This window comes from Poromitra crassiceps (assembly GCF_964638095.1).
Source record: "Poromitra crassiceps genome assembly, chromosome: 13".
In the NCBI taxonomy this organism is placed as follows: Eukaryota; Metazoa; Chordata; class Actinopteri; order Beryciformes; family Melamphaidae; genus Poromitra; species Poromitra crassiceps.
Window position 1 is genome coordinate 40730791 of NC_139644.1, and position 20061 is coordinate 40750851.

The window sequence follows — 20061 nt, forward strand, 5'->3', positions numbered from 1 at the left end:
CGTTTAGGTTAGGGTGAAGTTAAGGGTTAGGTTAGAATTGCGTTTAGGTTAGGGTGAAGTTAAGGGTTAGGTCAGAATTGCGTTTAGGTTAGGGTGAAGTTAAGGGTTAGGTTAGAATTGCGTTTAGGTTAGGGTGAAGTTAAGGGTTAGGTTAGAATTGCGTTTAGGTTAGGGTGAAGTTAAGGGTTAGGTCAGAATTGCGTTTAGGTTAGGGTGAAGTTAAGGGTTAGGTTAGAATTGCGTTTAGGTTAGGGTGAAGTTAAGGGTTAGGTTAGAATTGCGTTTAGGTTAGGGTGAAGTTAAGGGTTAGGTTAGAATTGCGTTTAGGTTAGGGTGAAGTTAAGGGTTAGGTTAGAATTGCGTTTAGGTTAGGGTGAAGTTAAGGGTTAGGTCAGAATTGCGTTTAGGTTAGGGTGAAGTTAAGGGTTAGGTTAGAATTGCGTTTAGGTTAGGGTGAAGTTAAGGGTTAGGTTAGAATTGCGTTTAGGTTAGGGTGAAGTTAAGGGTTAGGTTAGAATTGCGTTTAGGTTAGGGTGAAGTTAAGGGTTAGGTTAGAATTGCGTTTAGGTTAGGGTGAAGTTAAGGGTTAGGTTAGAATTGCGTTTAGGTTAGGGTGAAGTTAAGGGTTAGGTTAGAATTACGTTTAGGTTAGGGTGAAGTTAAGGGTTAGGTTAGAATTGCGTTTAGGTTAGGGTGAAGTTAAGGGTTAGGTTAGAATTGCGTTTAGGTTAGGGTGAAGTTAAGGGTTAGGTTAGAATTGCGTTTAGGTTAGGGTGAAGTTAAGGGTTAGGTCAGAATTGCGTTTAGGTTAGGGTGAAGTTAAGGGTTAGGTTAGAATTGCGTTTAGGTTAGGGTGAAGTTAAGGGTTAGGTCAGAATTGCGTTTAGGTTAGGGTGAAGTTAAGGGTTAGGTTAGAATTGCGTTTAGGTTAGGGTGAAGTTAAGGGTTAGGTTAGAATTGCGTTTAGGTTAGGGTGAAGTTAAGGGTTAGGTTAGAATTGCGTTTAGGTTAGGGTGAAGTTAAGGGTTAGGTTAGAATTGCGTTTAGGTTAGGGTGAAGTTAAGGGTTAGGTTAGAATTGCGTTTAGGTTAGGGTGAAGTTAAGGGTTAGGCATTTAGCTGTGATGGTTAAGGTTAGGGGCTAGGGAATGCATTCTGTCAAAGAATGTCCTCACTAAGATAGCTATACATACTGGCTTGTTTTCGTCTGTGTGTGTGTGTGTGTGTGTGTGTGTGTGTGTGTGTGTGTGTGCGCGTGCGTGCGTGTGTGTGTGCGTGCACACAAGAGTACGCTTGCAAGCTTCTATGTGTGTGGATGTAATTCTTGGTTGCATACAGCATGCTAATTTAAATGAGTGTGTATGGGTGTGTGTGTGTGTGTCTGTGGTGTGTGTGTGTGTGTGTGTGTGTGTGTGTGTGTGTGTACGTACGTGTGTGTATGTATGTGTGTGTGTGTGTGTATGTACGCACGCGCGTGTGTGTGTGTGTGTGTGTGTGTGTGTGTGTGTGTGTGTATGTACGCACGCGTGTGTGTGTGTGTGTGTTTGTGTGTGTGTGTGTATGTAAGTGTGTGTGTGTGTGTCTCTCTCTCTCTCTCTACAGGGAGGGTGAGTGGAGATAAGAGCAGCAGCAGCAGCAGAATACAGTATATGTGCAGCAGTAGAGTATGGGGCGTAGGCGTTGGCAGTATAACAGATGGGGGTCCGTGGTCTAAATTGTGTCAATTTAAGGGGCCTTGACATGAAAAAGTTTGACAACCACTGCCTCATTCACACCATACACTAGTCTGATATTCACATCATACACTAGTCTGATATTCACATCATACACTAGTCTGATATTCACATCATACACTAGTCTGATATTCACATCATACACTAGTCTGATATTCACACCATACACTAGTCTGATATTCACATCATACACTAGTCTGATATTCACATCATACACTAGTCTGATATTCACACCATACACTAGTCTGATATTCACATCATACACTAGTCTGATATTCACACCATACACTAGTCTGATATTCACACCATACACTAGTCTGATATTCACATCATACACTAGTCTGATATTCACATCATACACTAGTCTGATATTCACATCATACACTAGTCTGATATTCACATCATACACTAGTCTGATATTCACACCATACACTAGTCTGATATTCACATCATACACTAGTCTGATATTCACACCATACACTAGTCTGATATTCACATCATACACTAGTCTGATATTCACATCATACACTAGTCTGATATTCACATCATACACTAGTCTGATATTCACATCATACACTAGTCTGATATTCACATCATACACTAGTCTGATATTCACATCATACACTAGTCTGATATTCACATCATACACTAGTCTGATATTCACACCATACACTAGTCTGATATTCACACCATACACTAGTCTGATATTCACATCATACACTAGTCTGATATTCACATCATACACTAGTCTGATATTCACACCATACACTAGTCTGATATTCACACCATACACTAGTCTGATATTCACACCATACACTAGTCCTGATATTCACATCATACACTAGTCTGATATTCACACCATACACTAGTCTGATATTCACACCATACACTAGTCTGATATTCACACCATACACTAGTCTGATATTCACACCATACACTAGTCTGATATTCACACCATACACTAGTCTGATATTCACACCATACACTAGCCTGATATTCACACCATACACTAGTCCTGATATTCACATCATACACTAGTCTGATATTCACATCATACACTAGTCTGATATTCACATCATACACTAGTCTGATATTCACACCATACACTAGCCTGATATTCACACCATACACTAGTCTGATATTCACACCATACACTAGTCCTGATATTCACATCATACACTAGTCTGATATTCACACCATACACTAGCCTGATATTCACACCATACACTAGTCTGATATTCACACCATACACTAGTCTGATATTCACACCATACACTAGCTTGATATTCACACCATACACTAGCCTGATATTCACACCATACACTAGCCTGATATTCACACCATACACTAGTCTGATATTCACATCATACACTAGCCTGATATTCACACCATACACTAGTCTGATATTCACACCATACACTAGTCTGATATTCACACCATACACTAGTCTGATATTCACACCATACACTAGTCTGATATTCACACCATACACTAGTCTGATATTCACACCATACACTAGTCTGATATTCACACCATACACTAGTCTGATATTCACACCATACACTAGCTTGATATTCACACCATACACTAGTCTGATATTCACACCATACACTAGTCTGATATTCACACCATACACTAGTCTGATATTCACACCATACACTAGTCTGATATTCACACCATACACTAGTCTGATATTCACACCATACACTAGTCTGATATTCACACCATACACTAGCTTGATATTCACACCATACACTAGCCTGATATTCACATCATACACTAGCCTGATATTCACACCATACACTAGTCTGATATTCACACCATACACTAGCTTGATATTCACATCATACACTAGCCTGATATTCACACCATACACTAGTCTGATATTCACACCATACACTAGTCTGATATTCACACCATACACTAGTCTGATATTCACACCATACACTAGTCTGATATTCACACCATACACTAGTCTGATATTCACATCATACACTAGTCTGATATTCACACCATACACTAGTCTGATATTCACACCATACACTAGCTTGATATTCACACCATACACTAGTCTGATATTCACATCATACACTAGTCTGATATTCACACCATACACTAGTCTGATATTCACACCATACACTAGCCTGATATTCACACCATACACTAGTCTGATATTCACACCATACACTAGTCTGATATTCACACCATACACTAGCCTGATATTCAGACTGCATCATCAACTCGTCAACTCATTTCCTCTTCTGGTGTGAGATTGCAGTCACTTCAGAACATTTCTATGAGGGGGCGGGGCTTCGGTCTTCCCTAACCAATCACTAGAGGCCAAGGTGTGTACGGCAACCGGCCGGCACGGCCAAGTCCTAATTTTTGTTTGGTCCGTATAGCAGCCTTTGCCTCTGGCGCACCTACTAGTCACAAGCACAAGCTAACGTAGCTAGCTAATGCTAGCCAGCTTCTCCACCGTAGCTAGCTACTAACGTTAAGCAGCCAAAGTCGGCCGACTTTGTACTTTTCGTTTTAACGAACGTCTTATCGTCATCTCGTCTCATACAGCGTTGGGAGGTCGGGATAAGACGTTGGTAGGCTGTGTGTTAAACTGCTATCTGCTTCAGGCAATCTCTGCTTCGGCCACAGCTGTGTCTGTTTCTGTTGTGCATGACTGACGACAGCGTGAGCCAATCGGCGCCCTTGATTGGATTTTCAACCGGAGAAAAAGTGTTTTTCACATGTGGAGTGGGCTTGGCTTCGAAGGTCTGGAGCCAGGCTAACCATTAGGGCTGTGGCGATTCACTTATCTCCCGATTCGATACTATCACGATTCTTGGGTGCCGATTCGATTTATATTGCGATTCTTAAGTATTGCGATTCTACGATTATTGCGATTCGATATTACGATTTATTGCGATTTTTGTTTATTTTTTTCTTTTCTTTTTTCAGTTTGTTTGCTTTTTTACACTAGATTAGAACATGGGAAAAGTTGAATCATACACTTGAGACTGTATATTATATATCATGAGTAGGGCTGGGCGATATAGTTAAAAACAGGGGCGGACTGGGATCATAATTCAGGCCGGGCATTAGATACCAAGCAGGCCAGGCCGATATGGGCCAACGCGCGTGAAATTTGGGCCGTTTGAAGCCAGATTTGGGCCGTTTGAAGTCCAATTTTACAATGAGATGCACCCACTTTAACCCTGAAGTGTAATTATTACTTCAGACTAACTAATAAAGTAATAAAACCACTAGTAAACCAGTAGGCGGAGCCTGGCCTGCTGTTCAGTGAGTGGCCTGACTGCAAGCACCAAAAAAAAATAAAAAAAATAATAATAATAATAATTTGCGATTATCGATTCTGGAATAAAAGATCGATCCAAAAAATCGTGACATTAAAAATCGCGATACTTAGGTGAATCGATTTTTTCCCCCACCCCTACTAACCATACACCAAAACCACGCTGAAGCCACGCAGTTTCATTTCGCGTCCTTGTTAACAGGCGAGACCGTTCACACCAGCCGACCCCGTGCCACACTGAAGCCACACTGAAGCTGCACTGAAGCGATAGCTCAGGCTTTCGTTCTATTTTCCAAGCGTGCAGCGCACTGAACCCGAGCTGCCAGGCATGAAGTCAATGCAAGTTGTGGGAGGGGGGGGGAAGGCAGCGCCGGGCAAAGGGGCTGAGGAAAAGAGAATGCTTCCTGTGTGAGCGCTTTAGCGTGACACTCTCTGCTTCTGAATAGCGCCCGGTGTGAACCAACGCTTAGGGAACACAGGCCCAGTAGCCACAGTACCATGCTGTAGCTTTTTATTCACACTGTCACAATACACCAAGTGAGTAGGGGAGATCGCCCAATGGATCCGTCTGTCCTCAAAGTGTCTTTGAGCAAGACACTGCCTCCCTACCAGCCCCAGAGGCGCTGCTCTGTATCTGCCCCTGACCCTATGGCCTCCCTATGGACAGGGGGGGCAAGTGAGAAGAGATTTTCCCTACAGGGGGCGATAAAGTGTCACTTTACAGCTCTGTACATCGCTTAGGTTCAAGTCACAACCCTGCTAACCAATGAGCAGGCGAACCATCAAATCAGACGCCACGGCACAAATGCATTTGTCAGTGTAGCAGCCGTTCCAGCCAGCCACTATTACGCTAAGCTGTGGAATCACTCCTAGTGGTCATATCATTCATTCTCTGTGCTGCATCTCTTCCCTGTTCCGCTGCAATGTGAGCGGCAGGCTGCATATGGCCCCACACTGACCCCATGTGGATGCAAAGAAGCACTGCAAGCTGCAAGAATGAGGAAAGAGAGAGGACAATAAGAGCGAAACACAGCTTTACAGCCAGTTATGTAATCTTAACATCACAACGAGTAGTTTGGTATAATGTTTGCTGCTTCGTTTGTTGAAACACCTTTTTCTCCTCCAACGTGCATCAGTCAGGCTATTTACTTGTTTGAATGACATTAGTTTGAAATTTTTACTTGGAAGTTTCCATTTTGTTTTGGCTGGCCTGACAGCGCTGTGAGAGAAGAACAGACAAGGTAGGGGGAGGAGAGAGCCTGCTGCCATGGAGAAACGCGGGTTGAGTGCGTACATGTTCACTGATATTGATTTATTTAGGTGGGCGTTCTTTTAGGTGGCTAAGTTAGGTTTTAGTAGCTGACCCCCGAAGCTACAGGGAAACAGCTCTGAGCTTGATGCATCGAAAGTGTTGGATCTCCAAACACGGTGCGCGATGGGTCCAGAGTGCTTTACCCAGAACACTGACTGTATGGAAGTACCCCATAGGACCCCACTTCAAACAAACTGAACTATCCCTTTAAAGTGATAATACGAAAGATTTTCATGTAAATAAATGTGTGTAAAGTCACTATATATCGCCAACTGAGTTAACACAATGGTGATTGAGCTCATTGATGAAAGCCCTTGCATCTCTTTGTATTGCAACATTTACAAACTTGTGTCTGTGGCGACACTTTCCCCGCCCCCCAAACTAAAAAAACTAAAAGATAACAGCACAGTTCTTGATGCGTTTCCCATCACCCAGCACAGCACCCGCCAGTTGTTTCTGCGTTATTATGATCCCACTGGAGATTTGGGCAGAACACACCCTGCACCCGCCTACGCAGCAGTCAAGCGCCAGGATTGGCCAGGAGCGAGCCTTTTGTTCCCTTTTGACAGCTCAAATCTACACACACACACACACACACACACACACACACACACACACACACACACACACACACACACACACACACACACACACACACACACACACACACACACACACGTGTCATAGCGATCTGCAGTGGGGTCCGCTGAGCAACTACCTCTTCTTTTGAGATGTGTGCATGGTTGGCATCCAAGCGTTGCATTACCGCCCCCCACTGGCCAACTTGAATGTATTAAGAAGAAGAAAAAACCCTTCACGTCACATATGCGCCACTGTGTGGATCTCATCTGCAATTACTGCTCTTGGCCATTGGTGTTGTCAGAGACAAGAGAACTGAAATCTTCCGTATTATCATGTTCATTTATTTTCTTGCAATTTTTCAGTCTGCTGCTTTCCATGTTGATTTGCTAGCTGACTCATACAGTATGGTCTGGTCTATGGATGACGGACCAGTGATTCACTCATTACTGCAAGTGTGGTGAGACTGGTTTCATGCAAGTCCAGAAGAAGAAGAAGAAGGCGAATGAGAAGAAGGGCTCTACTTGCATTTGCCTTCATTATCTATGATACATCTCCTTTTGGGTGAGGATGAGTGGCCTGGCTGAAGCAGGAGCAGTTGGACAGTATGTAGGCCACTGGATAATCCACTCAGCCATAGTGAAAAGTAGGCAGACTTTCATGGGATTAACAGTGTATGCACACTAGACAAGCCTTTGAAGGTTTGGTTGGATGGGGTAAAGTTAGGTTACTTGTCTCTGGCTGAGGTCTGTGCGCGCGTGTGCGTGTGTGTGTGTGTGTGTGTGTGTGTGTGTGTGTGTGTGAAGTCAACTCATTTTAGCATAAGAGCACATTAGTTTTCTTACATTTGATTTGAATTCTCAATCTGATTAACACTCCTGGTAGACAATTGAAACTGAATGGACAGGCACACAGCAGACATAACTGTAATGTGAACCTCTGCTGCCACCTGTAGGTATGACAAGACACTGAAGGGAAACCAACATTTAACAAGGGGCTGGTGAAATCATTTTTCCTTTGATTTGCTAAATCAAAATGGGATGCACTGTAGAGTTTGTGTAAGGAGAGAGGTGAGGGTGGTGTTCACCCCCTTCCCCTTTAAGTGACTTTTCCCAGACAAGAAACTTAATACAGCTGAAACTACATTCATCTTACTCAGAATATGTGACCATGTTTGTCTCTCCTTGGACAAGATTTAGATGCCCAAGTGAAGGAGGGAGGTTGGGCTTAACTTCTGCATGAACTAGGGCTGCACAATATATCGTTTCAGCATCGTCATCGCAATGTGCACATGTGCAATAGTCACATCGCAGAGCGTGCAATGTCAAGTAAGGCAAATTAACTCATAGCCTACAGTAATGCACGCCCTCTCTGTTACGTTCTAAGCTCTTTTCCTACTAAGTAAAGTACCTTTACTCACTTAGCATCCTGCAACTGCAGCTAAAAACACACTCTCCTACTACGTCAACCATGCAGGTTACCCACTAGGCCACCTTCTTAAACGGGCAAGGCTTGATAGACCTACAGTATGCAAGTCTTTTGGTGAAAATTCCTGTATTTTTTCATATCGCAATATACTGTATATCGCAGAATAAAAGAATATTGCAATGCCAGTTTTTTCCAATATCGTGCAGCCCTAGCATGAACCAAGAAAAGGAAAAGGGAAGAAAAAGTATTTTTTTTCTAACACATTTTCTACAACATGAACAAAATGACGTCGCATCGAAATATTTCCAGCAGCTGCAATGGAATTTGATAGCAGAAGATTTTCAGCCAACTAAAACATCAACAGCAAAAAACAGGTTTTCCATCAGACTCGCCTTGCGTTTTACAGCGACATTCATTGAATGTCGGTGTAAAATGGCGAGGGATGTAACAATACATCGTGAGACAGTTACAAATCGATACAAATTTGTGAAGATTCAAATTGGTTGGATGGAAAACTAATCGTGATGCTTTTTTCAGTTTTTCATTTACAAAGAAAAGGAAATATGCATTCATTGCAAAGTTTGTGTTATACCCTACCTCAAAAATAAAAAGGGATTATTTAATTTGTTAAATATGAAAAATACAGTATTTTGTGGGTTTTGTCTATCCACGCTGAGTGAGTTTGGTGAGTGTCAGAGACCCATGCTGCTTCACCGCGGCTTAACGTTAGCTCTTAACGTGACTTCACAATGCAGTTAGCTTGCTACATATAGCATTAGCAATGAAACAGCCGCATCTCATTAACATTAGTTTGTTTTGCTCGTCTTTACTCCTCTCATCCTAGTAATAACATCAGAATGCGACACAAAATGACGTAAACAACGGTTCTGGAAGTTAAACGTTAGCTAGTTGCATTGAACGCTGAACTAATGTTATCAAGACCGCAAGGCTTTGGCGGGTCAGGTTCCCAGCACAAATACTGTTTAAAAACCAAAGTCAAAATTCACACAAAACCACCCAAGTAAAATGCAGGTCTATGGAAAAAATTTGGCAACATGTAGTCTGAGGCGTCTGCTACCTACAAGCCCAATGCAAGCACATGGTTTTTGTTTACAATCATCATGTAAATATTGAGGTAGGAAAATAAAACATAAGTTTTAACCAGGACTTTGATTGATTAAATGAAAAGGACATTTTCTGTGTAAGAGGGCAACGCTGACTCATTTACGGGCCTTTGTAACGGCAATATTGTGGGATCTCTGTGTAAAAATGTAAAATGTAAAATGTTGATGTAGAAAAAAATAAAATGTGCTGCACTTTCAATTTGATGGATGAAATGTAGGCCTACAGTATATGTCAAATGGAAACTGTTCTATAATAGACTGCTATAGATGGTTTTAACTTGACAACAAAAACATTCTAAATTGAACCCCCGCTCACTTCCTGTTGTAGTGTTTGCTATAGACATAAAATAAAATAAAACATTCAAGTGCAGGACTGACCATTCCGTGAAAACCGTCTATACAGCTGAGCGGCGAAAACAAAAGTAACGATGTCAAGTGAATATTTCTGCAGTTTGCCGAATGCTGAGAAAAAGGAAGCGCTGTGGGGTTGCGCTCTGGTGAAAACCGTCTATAGCTGCTTAATTTTTTTTTAATAAAAATCTGTGATCTGTGATCAATCAGTGATTGATCGGGCAGATATTTCTCATAGGCGATCGGTGGCAAAAAAACGTGATTGGAGCACCCCTAGTGTAGAGTGTCAGATTGAATTTATGAATAGTGTATTAGCTTTATTGCTGATCTATTTCATTTTCTAAAAAAATTATTTCTTCTTTTAATATTGTAGTTGTGCTATCTCATATAAAATAGGCTGCTCTGTATCTGTCGATGTTGCATGTGATTGACTATTTGTTTACAAATCGACTGAATGTTTTAATGCAAATATTTATAGGTGGCCTGTGTTTTACAGCCTAATCCCATATCAGTATATTTACTCTGTCAACACTTGAATCAGTCTAATCCCATATCAGTATATTTACTCTGTCAACACTTGAATCAGTCTAATCCCATATCAGTAAATTTACTCTGTCAACACTTGAATCAGTCTAATCCCATATCAGTATATTTACTCTGTCAACACTTGAATCAGTCTAATCCCATATCAGTATATTTACTCTGTCAACACTTGAATCAGCCTAATCCCATATCAGTATATTTACTCTGTCAACACTTGAATCAGCCTAATCCAATTTCAGTAAATTTACTCTGTCAACACTTGAATCAGTCTAATCCCATATCAGTATATTTACTCTGTCAACACTTGAATCAGTCTAATCCCATTTCAGTATATTCACTCTGTCAACACTTGAATCAGTCTAATCCCATATCAGTATATTTACTCTGTCAACACTTGAATCAGTCTAATCCCATATCAGTATATTTACTCTGTCAACACTTGAATCAGCCTAATCCCATATCAGTATATTTACTCTGTCAACACTTGAATCAGTCTAATCCAATTTCAGTAAATTTACTCTGTCAACACTTGAATCAGTCTAATCCCATATCAGTATATTTACTCTGTCAACACTTGAATCAGTCTAATCCCATTTCAGTATATTCACTCTGTCAACACTTGAATCAGTCTAATCCCATATCAGTATATTTACTCTGTCAACACTTGAATCAGTCTAATCCCATTTCAGTATATTTACTTTGTCAACACTTGAATCAGTCTAATCCCATTTCAGTATATTTACTTTGTCAACACTTGAATCAGTCTAATCCAATTTCAGTAAATTTACTCTGTCAACACTTGAATCAGTCTAATCCCATATCAGTATATTTACTCTGTCAACACTTGAATCAGTCTAATCCCATTTCAGTATATTCACTCTGTCAACACTTGAATCAGTCTAATCCCATATCAGTATATTTACTCTGTCAACACTTGAATCAGTCTAATCCCATTTCAGTATATTTACTTTGTCAACACTTGAATCAGTCTAATCCCATTTCAGTATATTTACTTTGTCAACACTTGAATCAGTCTAATCCAATTTCAGTAAATTTACTCTGTCAACACTTGAATCAGTCTAATCCCATATCTGTATATTTACTCTGTCAACACTTGAATCAGTCTAATCCCATATCAGTATATTTACTCTGTGAACACTTGAATCAGTCTAATCCCATATCAGTATATTTACTCTGTCAACACTTGAATCAGTCTAATCCCATTTCAGTATATTTACTCTGTCAACACTTGAATCAGTCTAATCCCATTTCAGTATATTTACTCTGTCAACACTTGAATCAGTCTAATCCCATATCAGTAAATTTACTCTGTCAACACTTGAATCAGTCTAATCCCATATCAGTATATTTACTCTGTCAACACTTGAATCAGTCTAATCCCATATCAGTAAATTTACTCTGTCAACACTTGAATCAGTCTAATCCCATATCAGTAAATTTACTCTGTCAACACTTGAATCAGTCTAATCCCATTTCAGTATATTTACTTTGTCAACACTTGAATCAGTCTAATCCCATATCAGTAAATTTACTCTGTCAACACTTGAATCAGTCTAATCCCATATCAGTATATTTACTCTGTCAACACTTGAATCAGTCTAATCCCATATCAGTATATTTACTCTGTCAACACTTGAATCAGTCTAATCCCATTTCAGTATATTTACTTTGTCAACACTTGAATCAGTCTAATCCCATATCAGTAAATTTACTCTGTCAACACTTGAATCAGTCTAATCCCATATCAGTATATTTACTCTGTCAACACTTGAATCAGTCTAATCCCATTTCAGTATATTTACTTTGTCAACACTTGAATCAGGCCGATAATACAAACAGATGCAGCCTCTATGAGCCTCTATTGTGTAAATTGAATTCTAGTTTGTAATCACAGTGTACAGTACTTTCAGTATTCACACTTATATTTTAATCTGTTGGATCGTGCGCCTCTGCAGTTGGACCAGTAGAGGGAGACAGACGACTGTAGTCTACCAAGTCTTTGTAGCTGCTATTTAGTTTGAGAGGGTGTGTGTGTGTGTGTGTGTGTGTGTGCGTGTGCGTGTGCGTGTGCGTGTGTGTGTGTGCGTGTGTACTCACTGGTAACGGTGAGAACATTGGTCTTGATCTCAGCGGTGATCTGGATGCGACCTCTCCTCTCGGTGTGGTCTGTCCCGCACAGGCTGGGCACATTGGCCACACAGCGCTTATGGATGTTCATCATACAGTCTGGAACACACACATATGCCCGCGTGCACACACACACACGCGCACACACACACACACACGCACGCACACACACGCACGCACACACACGCACGCACGCACACACACACACACACACACACACACACACACACACACACACACACAAGCACACATTTGTAATTCTGTGTGGACTCATTGTCTACATCAGAGGTTCCCAAACTTTTCATGTGTGCCAGTACAGCTGTTAGAATATATTCTGATTTTTCTAAAACCAGTACAGAGCTGGTACAATACAGACAGTACATATAATTAAATGGACTGCTTCGCTATTTACTGAATGCTATTGACTTTAAAAAGACATACAGTAAGTTAGCCTAGGCCTCCAGACAACGCAATCTCTCCAGATAAAGACATGCACCAAGTATCGCTGCTGCATCTCGTTGGCTCATTTTTGGCTATTTTTAAGTAAAAAGATAATAGAATTATACTGTAGTTTAGTTTTAATCCCCCCCCCCCCCCCCCCCCCATTGTTCTCATGTATGAGAAATGATCACCGTAAGCAGACTCCAGATTACTATGATGAATGAATCAAACAGCATGTGTATAGCAATGAGTCTGTACCAAGCTTTTTCATCCATATAAGCAGGTGATTACTATATAACATAATAATATACTATACTGTAAAGTAAATTAAGTAAAGTAAAGTCCCACTGATTGTCACACAATGTGTGAAATTTGTTCTCCGTATTTGACCCATCCCCTGGGGGAGCGGTGAGCAGCAGCGTGCGCCGCGCTCGGGAATCACATGGCGATCTAACCCCCCAATTCCAACCCTTTGATGCTGAGTGCCAAGCAGGGAGGCAAATGGGTCCCATTTTTATAGTCTTTGGTATGACTCGGCCGGGGATCGAACTCACGACCTCCCAGTCTCAGGGCGGACACTCAGACCACAAGGCCACTGTGGTCTGTCCGTGCGTGCGTGCGTGCGTGCGTGCGTGGCGTACGTACGGTCACATCTCATCCCCTGGTGTATGAGGCCGTACAGCAGAGAGCCACAGTGGTCGCAGAAGGTCGGGCTGGAGTAGGTGTGGATCTTAAACTTATGCTTCGCCCTCGGGTCCTGGACAGAGAGAGAGAAGGGGGAGAGAGAGAGAGAAGGGGGAGAGAGAGAGAGAGAAGTCAAAGACAAGACAAACAGGCTCGGACACAGGAAAAGAAAGGAAAGCAAAAAAACATACATCATCAACATTGAACATTACAACATGGTGCTAACAGCTGTGTAAGGTGCTAACAGCTGTGTCAGGTGTTTAACAGCTGTGTCAGGTGCTAACAGCTGTGTAAGGTGCTAACAGCTGTGTCAGGTGTTTAACAGCTGTGTCAGGTGCTAACAGCTGTGTAAGGTGCTAACAGCTGTGTCAGGTGCTAACAGCTGTGTCAGGTGTTTAACAGCTGTGTCAGGTGCTAACAGCTGTGTCAGGTGTTTAACAGCTGTGTCAGGTGCTAACAGCTGTGTAAGGTGCTAACAGCTGTGTCAGGTGCTAACAGCTGTGTCAGGTGCTAACAGCTGTGTAAGCAGAGCCAGATTAACACCCCCAGGGGCCCCTGGGCACTGAAGCTCCCAGGGGCCCCCCTACCCATCGTCCGGATGTTTGGATGTTTTTTCGCCATATTTAGAGGAATATCTCATTTTAAATTAACATTAGTATTATACTGTTATCATGTCATTATTCAGTTTCTGAGATTCAGTTTCTCACTCACTCATAGGCGATTCTAGGCTTTGCAAACAGGTAGCACCAGCAGGATAAAAATATTAGTCTGACTGGGGGGTTTGTAGGGGGGGCTGTGCCCCCCCTGGACAAAGAAATTTTGTACATTTTAAAGTAAAATGCATGAATCTGATGCACTCAGAGCAAAAGGAAGAGGCTAATCTTCACATTAATATCCTCTTCACTGTGCTGTGGCTTTACAATGATGAAAAAATAATTGACATTACATTTCCAATACAAAACAGCAGAGGGTGCCACAGCACCACAAGCACCCCCACTTCCTGGTCACCACTTGCCAACAGGCATCCAATGAGACTAAATCATCAGACTTAATCTTCTTGGAAACACATTTTATTTTGTCCTGATTGGTCTTAGATTTGTGTCATAGTTCTGTGGAGCCCAACATGAGGCCGACCAAAAAAAAAAAAAAAAAAAAAAAAAATTGGAGGGCCCCTTCACCCCGATGGTTAATCCGGCCTTGTGTGTAAGGTGCTAACAGCTGTGTAAGGTGCTAACAGCTGTGTAAGGTGCCAACAGCTGTGTAAGGTGCTAACAGCTGTGTCAGGTGCTAACAGCTGTGTAAGGTGCTAACAGCTGTGTAACAGCTGTGTCAGGTGCTAACAGCTGTGTCAGGTGCTGTTGTGTCAGGTGCTAACAGCTGTGTCAGGTGCTAACAGCTGTGTCAGGTGCTAACAGCTGTGTCAGGTGCTAACAGCTGCGTCAGGTGCTAACAGCTGTGTCAGGTGCTAACAGCTGCGTCAGGTGCTAACAGCTGTGTAAGGTGCTTATGTGCTTGTAGGAGATAATGTGCATGATGGGATCCCACGCAAGGGGTCCATGAGAGACCAGCCGGGCGAGCCATGCGTCACCCCTAACCTCAGTCACTTGTCACTTATTCTTAAGTCATGGCTACTTCACACCTGTCCTGGAAAATAATGTTTCAATCAGGCTGCCACTGAGTTATACCCAGCCTCCCCAAGGTGTCTTCAATCATGCAAGTGTGTGTGTGTGTGTGTGCGCGTGCGTGTGTGTGTGTGTGTGTAGTGGACCCTCATCAGCACTGTGTGATTGTGCCTGTGATTGCGTGTGCGTAGGCGTGTAGGTTTCTGCGTTTGTTTCTCAAGGACGAGTCCACCTCCTGCTTGTTTGTGTGAACGTTTTGCAGCTGAAGCCGAGGAGAGGTTCCAAAATGTAAAAAAAAAAAAAAGCGGATTACATTTTTTTCAATGTTGTTGTTTTAGTTTTGATCCGAGTGAAATGTTCTAAATATAGCTGAATCGTTTGGTACCACTAGGGGTTGGGAAACACTACGGTACAGTATGTTACGTAACGTCACTGCACATCTAGAGCCAAAGCCTGCTCCCCACAACAGTGCAGACTAGCCTTCCATCAGCTCTGTCACACAACATGCTTTTCATCAGCTCTGACACACAACATGCTTCTCATCAGCTCTGACACACAACATGCTTCTCATCAGCTCTGACACACAACATGCTTCTCATCAGCTCTGACACACAACATGCTTTTCATCAGCTCTGACACACAACATGCTTCTTATCAGCTCTGACACACAACATGCTTTTCATCAGCTCTGACACACAACATGCTTCTCATCAGCTCTGACACACAACATGCTTTTCATCAGCTCTGACACACAACATGCTTCTCATCAGCTCTGACACACAACATGCTTCTCATCAGCTCTGACACACAACATGCTTCTCATCAGCTCTGACACACAACATGCTTCTCATCAGCTCTGACACACAACATGCTTCTCATCAGCTCTGACACACAACATGCTTTTTATCAGCTCTGACACACAACATGCTTCTCATCAGCTCTGACACACAACATGCTTCTCATCAGCTCTGACACACAACATGCTTCTCATCAGCTCTGACACACAACATGCTTCTCATCAGCTCTGACACACAACATGCTTCTCATCAGCTCTGACACACAACATGCTTCTCATCAGCTCTGACACACAACATGCTTTTCATCAGCTCTGTCACACAACATGCTTCTCATCAGCTCTGACACACAACATGCTTTTCATCAGCTCTGACTAGGGCTGCAACTATCGATTATTTTAGTAATCGAGTATTCTACCGAATAATCCATCGATTAATCGAGTAATCGGATAAGAACCCTTTTTTGTGTTTTCAAAGGCTTATCGTAACTATACACCAAAAAATAAGATAAATCTCTTCAAATAAACAACTACATTAGTTTCTTTCTTAGAAAAAACAACATTTTTATTTTTAAATTGCATAGAACTGGCAGTGGCACCATTCATCTTTTCACTTGAACATGATGGACCCGTCCTTACAAAGCTGTCCATAGTACGCTGTGATCCGCTGAAAAAGAGGTGAAATAATAATTAATATTGATATTTATTAGGTAAGTTCATAACAAAACTGGAGAATGCACATTTACACACCCTAGACCTGTTGCCTATTATTGACACAAATATCAGAATAGCAAGATAACAGGTCAGGTGGTGTAATAACTGGAGCCTAAAATGCACCAATTAAATAGTTGTTTGCAATCATCATGAGAAGAGTCGACCGGTCTAGGGTGTGTAAATGTACATTCTCCACACACACACTCTTTCTCTCTCACACACACTCACTCTCTCTTTCTCTCTCACACACCATCAGGCTAGTGTGATCACACACACACACACACACACACAAACACACACACACACACACACACACACACACACACACACACACACACACACAACGCTGTTAAATTAGCCGCTAACGTTAGGGTAACGTTAAGTTGAGCTTTGTATTTGTATTTCAGAAAACGGCAAGCCACATCAAAAAAATGCAGCGTGAATGCAGTTACTAATAGTCATATTGGCAACGTGGCAAGCCAGCAGCACAACTACTACTAGTCTTAATATCAAGTAGCAATCATTAGCATACATTTACATTAGCGTTGTGTATAGTTAACGTTACGTTACCTTGCTCCGCTCGACGTAGATGTGCTGGTGGATGCGTAGACTGGATGTTTACGGTTCAGGTGCTGAAGCATTGACAAGGTACTGTTGTGATATGCAAGTATCGTTACAGTACTTGCACACCACTGAGTTCGTGTCCTTTTTCAGCGTGAAATGATCCCACACTTTAGACAGTTTCGGTCGCTTTTTCGGCCCTGGTTCTTCCCTTCCCGGCTCCTCCTGTCTGCTTTCTCCGTCGCCTCGTTCCATTTTGCGGGGTCCGCTCGCTATACAGTAGCTGCTCTCTGGTCTGTCTGCGATCATGTGTCCTTGCGTGTTTACACCGGAAGAGCGATGTGCCACACCAGTAAGCGTCCGTGAGAAACAGTCTCTAATCTCTAAATGCCGTGTCGAGGCGAATCATTTTGGCCTCGATCATTTTAATTATTCGAGTTATTCGAGGTACTCGAGGAATCGTGACAGCTCTAGCTCTGACACACAACATGCTTTTCATCAGCTCTGACACACAACATGCTTCTCATCAGCTCTGACACACAACATGCTTCTCATCAGCTCTGTCACACAACATGCTTCTCATCAGCTCTGTCACACAACATGCTTCTCATCAGCTCTGACACACAACATGCTTCTCATCAGCTCTGACACACAACATGCTTCTCATCAGCTCTGACACACAACATGCTTCTCATCAGCTCTGACACACAACATGCTTCTCATCAGCTCTGACACACAACATGCTTTTTATCAGCTCTGACACACAACATGCTTCTCATCAGCTCTGACACACAACATGCTTCTCATCAGCTCTGACACACAACATGCTTCTCATCAGCTCTGACACACAACATGCTTTTCATCAGCTCTGTCACACAACATGCTTCTCATCAGCTCTGACACACAACATGCTTTTCATCAGCTCTGACACACAACATGCTTTTCATCAGCTCTGACACACAACATGCTTCTCATCAGCTCTGACACACAACATGCTTCTCATCAGCTCTGTCACACAACATGCTTCTCATCAGCTCTGTCACACAACATGCTTTTTATCAGCTCTGACACACAACATGCTTCTCATCAGCTCTGACACACAACATGCTTTTCATCAGCTCTGACACACAACATGCTTTTCATCAGCTCTGACACACAACATGCTTCTCATCAGCTCTGACACACAACATGCTTCTCATCAGCTCTGACACACAACATGCTTCTCATCAGCTCTGACACACAACATGCTTTTCATCAGCTCTGACACACAACATGCTTTTTATCAGCTCTGACACACAACATGCTTCTCATCAGCTCTGTCACACATGCTTCTCATCAGCTCTGACACACAACATGCTTCTCATCAGCTCTGACACACAACATGCTTTTTATCAGCTCTGCCACACAACATGCTTTTCATCAGCTCTGACACACAACATGCTTCTCATCAGCTCTGACACACAACATGCTTCTCATCAGCTCTGACACACAACATGCTTCTCATCAGCTCTGCCACACAACATGCTTTTTATCAGCTCTGACACACAACATGCTTCTCATCAGCTCTGCCACACAACATGCTTTTTATCAGCTCTGACACACAACATGCTTTTTATCAGCTCTGACACACAACATGCTTTTTATCAGCTCTGCCACACAACATGCTTCTCATCAGCTCTGCCACACAACATGCTTTTTATCAGCTCTGACACACAACATGCTTTTTATCAGCTCTGACACACAACATGCTTTTTATCAGCTCTGCCACACAACATGCTTTTTATCAGCTCTGCCATACAACATGCTTCTCATCAGCTCTGCCACACAACATGCTTTTTATCAGCTCTGACACACAACATGCTTTTTATCAGCTCTGCCACACAACATGCTTTTTATCAGCTCTGACACACAACATGCTTTTTATCAGCTCTGACACACAACATGCTTTTTATCAGCTCTGCCACACAACATGCTTCTCATCAGCTCTGCCACACAACATGCTTCTCATCAGCTCTGCCACACAACATGCTTTTTATCAGCTCTGACACACAACATGCTTTTTATCAGCTCTGCCACACAACATGCTTCTCATCAGCTCTGACACACAACATGCTTTTCATCAGCTCTGACACACAACATGCTTCTCAGTGTTCCATTGCTTCCTTGTCACTGTGCCCCCTCTCACTCTTTACTCCCTTTTGTTTTGGACTGACACTCGCCTATCCGCTAGCCTGTCAGCCATGATGCTTTGTGACAGGCAGGCTCACAACAGACAGCAGAGAGGGCCCAGTTTCTCTCTCTCTCTCTCTCTCTCTCTCTCTCTCTCTCTCTCTCTCTCTCTCTCTCTCTCTCAAAACAAAATATATCCACCTTATTTTTGAATGCCCCACTGTAAAACATAATTGTGCGTACAAGGTCCGGTTTAACGTGACTTATTGTTGCAGCTTGCCATTTCCTAAATGGTATTCTACTTGATTTGAAAAGATGGCCGCCTACACTCAGTCCCTTGTACCCTGGCTGAATTGAACATAATTTGGCCAATAAGTATGTAACATACAAAATAAAACAACCCGTAATATCTTAATTTTATGTACAGTAGAATGCAGAGGACATGTAACTGTTTAGTTAAACTTGCATTCCAGGAATATTGTGCTCTAAAGATGACGTTAGTGGCTCGAGACGGTTTCGTCCTGAAACCCACATAGGTTGCGCCAGGCGT

General features: G+C 42.3%; 1 protein-coding gene across 1 annotated transcript in view; it reads right to left on the reverse strand.

Moving 5' to 3' along the window:
• LOC310788694 (protein kinase C beta type-like) overlaps nt 1-20061 on the reverse strand; it is a gene marked incomplete at its 5' end in the record, with an annotated part of 166743 nt that overhangs the window by 85182 nt on the left and 61500 nt on the right. Inside the window, 2 exons of the mRNA XM_083650236.1 lie at nt 12498-12626; nt 13614-13725. Of these exons, the coding sequence (XP_083506362.1) occupies nt 12498-12626; nt 13614-13725 (241 nt within the window). The remainder of the gene's footprint in view (nt 1-12497; nt 12627-13613; nt 13726-20061) is intronic.